The sequence below is a fragment of the Thermobia domestica genome, chromosome 2 (assembly GCF_964235325.1).
Source record: "Thermobia domestica chromosome 2, izTheDome1.hap1.1, whole genome shotgun sequence".
NCBI classification, from domain to species: domain Eukaryota; kingdom Metazoa; phylum Arthropoda; class Insecta; order Zygentoma; family Lepismatidae; genus Thermobia; species Thermobia domestica.
Window position 1 is genome coordinate 216,474,553 of NC_137455.1, and position 7,958 is coordinate 216,482,510.

Consider the following 7,958-nt stretch of genomic DNA (forward strand, 5'->3'; position numbering starts at 1 on the left):
TCCTTTTGTTATGGTACCCGTTCCCTGCATCTTGGCTTCCAAATGAAGTAAATCAAGGAGTGTAATGGACGTAAAAAATCGATTCATATATATTGTACAACCTTCCGGAAGAGATGATGTTAGTTTCGTAACAGCCTTTTCACCGATAGTCAGATTCTTCATTTCAGGATTATCTGATTTTTAAATTGTGTCCAGTGAAGGATACTTCAAATACGACATCATAACTATAACTCCAAATATTTTTTTTGATCTCGTCAGGCGTAGCGTTTAAGATCTTACCAGTCTTAACATGATATATTTTGTTAGTTGCTTTACTAACGTCTTTGTAAAAAACACCAGGAAATTACTTTTCAAAATGTTGGATCGGGCGAGGCATTTTCTTACATCGCAGACATCTGGTTGAAAATCAGGAGCAGGGGGGCAAAGGTTACAAAACATCTGTATGCTTCCACCGTGTAGAACGTCCTATACCTTCTAGGTGAACTGGAGAGCCTTGTTCTTCAAAATCTGACTCATCTTGATTTACAAATTGAATGCTGTCCTCTACATAATCCCGTGGAATCAGGTCCAAGTACTCCTCTTCATCTTCATCAGAGAGATCCCAATTGAGTCATTTCCATCGAACAATAGTTCCTCTTGAATTTCTTTGTCTGTCAGAAAAAATAAATTCTGAACCTACGAAATAAAAATAAATTACAATATATTAGGTCTGATATACTCGAAACGCGTTAGATTAATTTGCAAAATATTTTTTTCAAATCCTAGGAGCTGTTTCCATTTAGATTGGGTGAAGATACTATGCATCTCAATTTAAATTCAGTGTGTATTTTCTTAGCTGCGTAAAGACAAAATACGGAAAAATAAACCTTGAATTATAATCAAAGAGTAGATAAAGCCGAATTGATTAGAATGGGGATTTTTGCTCAGATATAGATTTTGGAATCAATTTAAAAATTATCCTAAAACAATAATACAAAATGTCTCACAAAATCACAAAATATATATTTCGCGTTCGAAGAAATAAGTGAGATATTGGAACTTTGAAACAACGTATGCAAGAAACACTGAAAACGGCCCCTCACCAATTTGATTGGTGTGGTGTCAAGATCAGCTTCTGCATATATGCAAGTTATATGAGAATTGAGTGATCCATTCACGATTTTCTAGTCAGATGTCAAAGGTGATGGTTGAATTCCGATCCAAATATTGCATATATACAGAAGCTAAGTAAGGCAATTTTGAAGCCAATCAAATCAAATTGGCGCGGATTCGTTTCTACTATTTTTAGCTTATGTAATTTTCAAATTCTTATATTACTTTTATTTGTGTGAACTTAAAAATATCGATATATTTATTTATTCCAGATAATTTCAAATTGAAATAAATTTTTAAAAATAGTGGAAATCACCATTTTAGGTTAATCTTATGCACGATATTCTATCATCATTTCTGTCAATTCATGCACTAAGCTTGCTTTTCCAAGATAGAGGGACATTTCTCTTGGTTGCAATCGTCCCCTCTGGTTATAGAATTAGACCATGTGGAAATAGTGGAAATTTAACATTTACCAGGAAGGAATTTTGGCTACAACAGTTCTTTAATTAGATAAATTTTAAATAGTTTAAAACATAGCATAAATTTAGACCATTACTTACGTAAATTAACGTATTGCATAGAGGTAGGCTAAATATTTATCAAGGGCATACACATTATTTTCAGAAAACCTACTCTATCATCTATATGTACTTTCGTGAATTTGGTGACCCAATGTTCCCTATAGGGAACATCGAAAATAAGGACTCGTTTTTTAAATGTTTGTAAGTCGTAAGAAATTACTGATACGATAATTCAACAATACACTACTTATGCGTACATAAAGCAACAATACATAAAATCAAATAAAAGAATCATATTTCTAAACAAATATTTACCTTTACGAGATGCAGCCGCGAAGTTTTCTGTCATCTTCGTTGACTTCCCACTGTCTGATGTCCTAAGAAAACAAATGGACATCGATATGCGCTACGCTGTCACATAGTTGCCAGCTTCAAGTACATGTTCAAGAAAAATACCCGCCTTCCTATTACTGTTATAAAGAAAAATCCAAACATATAGATGTTCCCTATAGGGAACGCTGGGTCTCAGGAGGATATGCTTGCATGGGAACATACACACATTGAACTCTCACACAACACTGCGCTGATGCAGAGTTGGTTACTTCTAAAATATGCAGACAATGTGTTCTTGTTTTCAAGTCACTAATGTTTATGGAGAAAAGTTTTTAAAATTCAGAGACGAAAAATAAAACAAGTTTTCTCGTGCTTTTGAACAATGAGTTGGACAAAAAGAGAACGCACAAGTAAGCTTGAAAAATTCCAAATGTCCAAATGTGTACATATGCTCACCGACACACATGCACATAAACATTCGACAATTGTATTACAAAGGAGAGAGATAAAGAGGAAAGTGACTGGCATGAAAACAAGGAAAAAATATATTTTTGTGTGTGCAATACAGAAACTAAAAATGGATGGTACTTTGCTTCTTTTATAAAATTCACTCTACCGTAACTTTACATCACAAACACATACTTTGTAGAGTTTGAGTAATTTATTTTGTTAAGTAGCTTACGCTAAAACTGCATTCTTCTTTTTCCTAAACCTAGTATTGAGTATATTATTTTTGTTGAATATTCGAAATATACAATTCCAATAGTTTTAATACACAAAGTTGTATACACATCAAAGAATGTAGACAATGGAAGCAGATTGTAACAAGGTGTACCAATTATAACAATACCGAGAGTGTTAAAACATTTCACCATAGCGATAACAAATAAAAACGACGTCACCAAGGAAACGAAAGGGAAGTAATGGTAAGCAATACATTATTGATTTATAAATTGGATATTACTATTCCATCAGGACAAATATCTACAAAGTAATCCCGGTAGGTTCATGAATAAAAATAATTTCTCAGATTGACAAACCGCTTCTTTACTGTGCAGTGAGAAACAATTCACTTAAATATCTTAAAATCTCAATGAGAATATATTCCATTATGTAAAGTTTTTCTCAAATATTAGGAATAAGCATTGAAACAACTTAAACTAAGGCATTCATTCTCATTCTAAAGTACTCAAATTTCTTTGGGATAGAAGCAGCTGTCATTCGGTAGCAGTCAGGGCAGATATGGCAAGACCCATAATAGTGTTCCACTGTTGAGCTAACACTGTGGATACTGCTGTTCAATCCATTATGGCCATCCGGACAAGGTGTCTATCATTAGATGCTGTTGTCACATTTCGTGGTCCAGTCCCTACTTCTCGTTTTGTACGACACTCTTCTGTCCACTGCTTCCACGCACGCATCACTGTTGTAGCAGTATATCTTGTACGAGCAGATACAAATCTCGTACGAGCGAATCACATCCTACTACATCCTTACATGAATTCGCAAGGTTTGGATTCATTCGGGCCATTCGTTCTGGGTGTTTCAATTTTGATAAACGGAAGTGTAGGTGTATAATCAGAAACAATATTAAGTATAGGTTGGAGGTACAGCAAATGATAGCTCTAACCTATACTTAATGTTGCTTCTGACTATACATTACTATAAAATCTTTATTTCTCTTTATTTCAAGTAATTACAAACATTTCAAAGAAACCATTCCAAAACAAGAGGCTCCATTTTGTTCTATCGTTAATTTTTCCATTAATGACTATATCTACTATGAGTGCACAGGTCTAGAAATAAGCATACAAGCGGGTTCTGTCTTTTGAACAGCTTCGAATGTTTGAGCTGATTATTTATTTATTTATTTATTTATTATTAAGAGATATGAGTACTACTGGTAAAGGAATCCATTTACAGTACACACAAAAACATATAACTATAACAATAGTAGAATAAACAGACAAGTGATAATTTTAATGAGCGGTTAGCACGTAAAGAATTTACTATCTTTTTAAATTTAGTGAACATTCTGAATATATTAATATTTCGATCAACCACACAAGTTTGTAGTAGAGGTCACACATGCTCCAAATAGGTGAGCTTTCCATCATATTTGTTCTTAATGTTCTACAGGGAAATTAGCGTTGTTTCAGTAGTACCACGAGTAAAGTCAAATAATTGCAAGGTAATTTGATCACCTGTAAAGGAGATGTTAACTATCTAACGAACAACACGCTAAACCACAAAGCATATCGCCACAACATACGAAAATATGTGTTTAATCATAAATTTACGTCATAATGTTAAGCTTTACCATTACATATGCTTAATGAAGTTAATTTGTTAAACTTTCTTTTTCGACTGAAAACGTATTATAAGAAGCTTACATGTAAGTGGCAAATATAGTTAAATAAACTCATGATGTTCTACGAAAGACAATAATCGAACAACGTTTAAGGATAAAGCTATTGGCTCTACTTTAGTTTAACATTTAGAATTATTACTTGCATGAATATATACACATTCATATTTTTTCCTATAAACGAAAGGATAGAACACCATCAAAATATTATGTAACAAGCACATCTCTATTTAGTATTGTAAATAGAAAAAAACGTTCCTATTTTTTTCAGAAAGAAAGTTTTTTTAGAAAAACATTGCTTCTCGTTTTTTCTAAATTTCGTTTTCTTTCTTCAAATACCTTATTTTACGGACTATAAGACGCACTTTTTCTTCTAAAAATTAACTCCGAAATTCATTTGCGTTTTCTACTCAAAATTAATATAAAAATGTTCATATTTGATTTAAAATTTCTGCCAGTCTTAAAAATGACATTTATTCGATGCGGCAGGAACCCAATCCATATCTGGCAATATTGGACTCAACTGGGAGCAGCAGTGCATCGATGCGACGAATATGAGCTGCGGAGACTCAAAACTTGCTAAGACTGTCTGGCATCGCAAACTAATATTAAAAATGTTAAAATGTTACGATATTTAAAAAAAAAAAACTAAAATTAAAGTGCGTCTCATAATCCGTAAGGTCTTATAGTCCGTAAAATACGGTAGTCATTTGTAATGTATCTACGTCTAAGTAAGTTAGACGTTTTTTTATGTAGGTAATTACCATAAAATGCAACATAAACGCTAGATACTGATACGGTACAAATATTTTTCAATATATGTGAAAATGAAAGGCTCTCCCAAGCGAGAGAAAAGTTTTAAAATTTCCATGTTATTCACCAACCTATGCTTGAGGTGAACAAGAAGAAAACACTGTAAAGTGCAAATAGCTTGTGTAAAGGTAAAAACTAATACTAAATTGCCTACTAGTATTTTTCTAAATATCATACATAAATTATTTGTGGACTAGAGATATATGATATGCAGGGCCAGCTCTACCATGTGTGCACGGGGCGGCAAAATCTGTCATAAGTATATTATTTAAATTAAACATTTCTTGTTGGAAACAGACTTCATGATGATGGTAGCTAAATTTACTAAGCTGACTTTCCATTTGAATATTACCCTTATAAATTTTTTTTTAGGTCTCATTAGTTTAAGATCACATGCAGACCAGCAGATCCTCCAAATTTAGTGGGAGCTAAATGAAAATTAGGGTGGGCAAGTTTTAGAGTGGTTTGTCTATCTCATACACACATACACACAAGGAAGTATCATTAAAATTTGAACTCATTACTCTGTAATTTGAGGGAAGGACAGACAGAGGTAGGCCTATATCGTAAGTACAACTGTACCTGAAGGCTGTTTCGTTATTATTTAGTTGTTATAGCAACAAAATATTTCTTCGGTTTTCTCATCTTCAAGGAAATATAAGCAATAAAAAAAATTAAAAATAGTTGGCCGAACGAACCAATCATTAAAATTTCCAAAAATGAATACAGGAAATACGTTTTTCAATTTTTGATGGACTGAAAAAATATTTGTGAAAATTGAAATAACATCTAGAGAGTGACATTTAATACTACCCTCAAAGATATTCTACAGAGAAGGATCTGAAAATCTTAAATCAATATTTTGAATGCATGGGGCTTAAACAAATATACGCATATTGGAAAAATGAAATTAACAACTTACCTGTATTATTATTTACATCTCCTTAGATACGAAACTTCAGATTTCTTCAAATGTCACGCGCTTTATTTTACACTTTTACTTCTAAACACCTTTGATCAGTTTTTTATGCTGATTTTGGAAAGAAGTAAATATATATTTATGAAGTTTTCCCGTCTACAAATTTATAAGTTTCACAAGATTAACAAACACAAACACAACACGCATATATACACTCCTCATGTTGGCACACTATTAGAAACAATTTGAACAATCACTAATAACACAATCATGTATACTTATTTTGGATCTTGCCAATCTTAGAACAATTGTGTCCAGATCGAGGTTTCTGGTGATGTCCGTGTTATAACTCAACAAAACAAGATCGCCTCTGCGGTCGTGAGACATAGACAACCTTTGAGGTCGTAAAACTGATGACAAGCGGGAGAAGCAGTTTTCTACAGTTCCAGTGCGTCTTGGTATGGCTAGAGCTGCCTCTACCAAAAGATTTATCCCTGGAAAGGCTGTCTCAATTTTGCAAGAGAAGTTACATTCTGAATAAGTGTTTTAGCTAATTCAAGTTCAGTATTTAAATTTTCAGTGCTTATCGGTATTCTGGGCTATGAATCAACAATCCCTTTAACGGATTCAATTTTTCCACTGGTCCTACCTGAAGCAAGTACTTCCAAACATGTGTAATAACTTCTTTGTTTTTTCTTGAAACCGATTTGTAATTTCACTGCAACAATGATATTTTATCTCATAATACTCTGCTTCACTATCACTTTATCTTCAAAGTTAACATCACTAGCATCAACAATACTGTCAGAAAACACACATGTAAGACAACGTTTTCGTTTCAATGGAGGATCACATCCGATAGCATCACTTTCTTCTTTTATTGTAACAAAAGAATCTTTGAATACAGTAGGTTTTCTCATTTCCTGCAGTTGACTTTATACACTTTCTATTAATTTCAGTGCTGTCTCAATATCTAACTTCTGTTGTAGTGCAGTAGCTGGATTCAGATACCATAATACTTTAACCATAACTTTTGTGAGGAAATGAAACATTGTCTGTTTCATTTGCCACAACAACCCAATAGCCTCCGTCTTAAGTTTCCCAAATTGACTTTTAAATGAGGAATCCGCGATTGACTCAAGTGTTTCTAGAATTAACTCCTTTTGTGAATGAACAACGCTAACTGGTTCCAAGTATCCTGTCCGTCTTCGGCTTAGCAATTGTTTTAGTGCACTTCTCTCATAAATCTGTGCAACACGTCCTTTTCTGAAAAACACATACAATTGTTCACACAAATCAAAATAGTCCTTAGCTTCTGGTATGTTTTTAATAGAACGCATTAAAATCAAGTGCAGTTGGTGGTTGAAAGAAAGAACAAATAATATTTTTCTGTTCAGTTCTTTTGATATCAAACTTTGAACACCACCAATTGCACCTTTCATGACAGAAGCACCACCATATGATTGGACAATGCGTTTACTAGTATTAAGCGTAAGGTCACTTAAAACGGACATAATTTCGGACACCATTCTGCTGGTTTCATATTAAAGGTATATCAAAAGGCGATTGCCAAATCTTCAATGTCTTGCTGGTCCCTGTTTTCATCTGCCAACAGAGAAATGCATTTACTTTCTTGAGTTTGATTTATAATGTTTTCTATGACCGTATTAGCCATAACATGTATGAACTCATTTTGAATTTCAGGGCTAGTATATGTTACGTTCGCTCTCCTATGGAGCAAGAAACAACAAATAAAAAACTCAAAAAGAACGTTCGCGGAACGTAGGAGATAAAGCTTCTACAATACTAAATTTGACTGTCCCCTGTTGATGAAGATTAGAAGTATCTAAAGAAGCAAACCGCAAATTATGTATATGAATATTGTATGAAAGCAATAATGCCAATTAAA

The 7,958-nt window shown here is 33.3% G+C and overlaps 1 protein-coding gene across 1 annotated transcript; it reads right to left on the reverse strand.

The window, feature by feature from the left end:
• Positions 1-6,984: 6,984 nt before the first annotated feature.
• On the reverse strand, positions 6,985-7,578 carry LOC145679320 (uncharacterized). Its single transcript, XM_081749904.1, has one exon. The coding sequence runs from the start codon at positions 7,576-7,578 to the stop codon at positions 6,985-6,987; it is 594 nt and encodes a 197-aa protein (XP_081606030.1).
• Between the last annotated feature and the right edge of the window lie 380 nt (positions 7,579-7,958).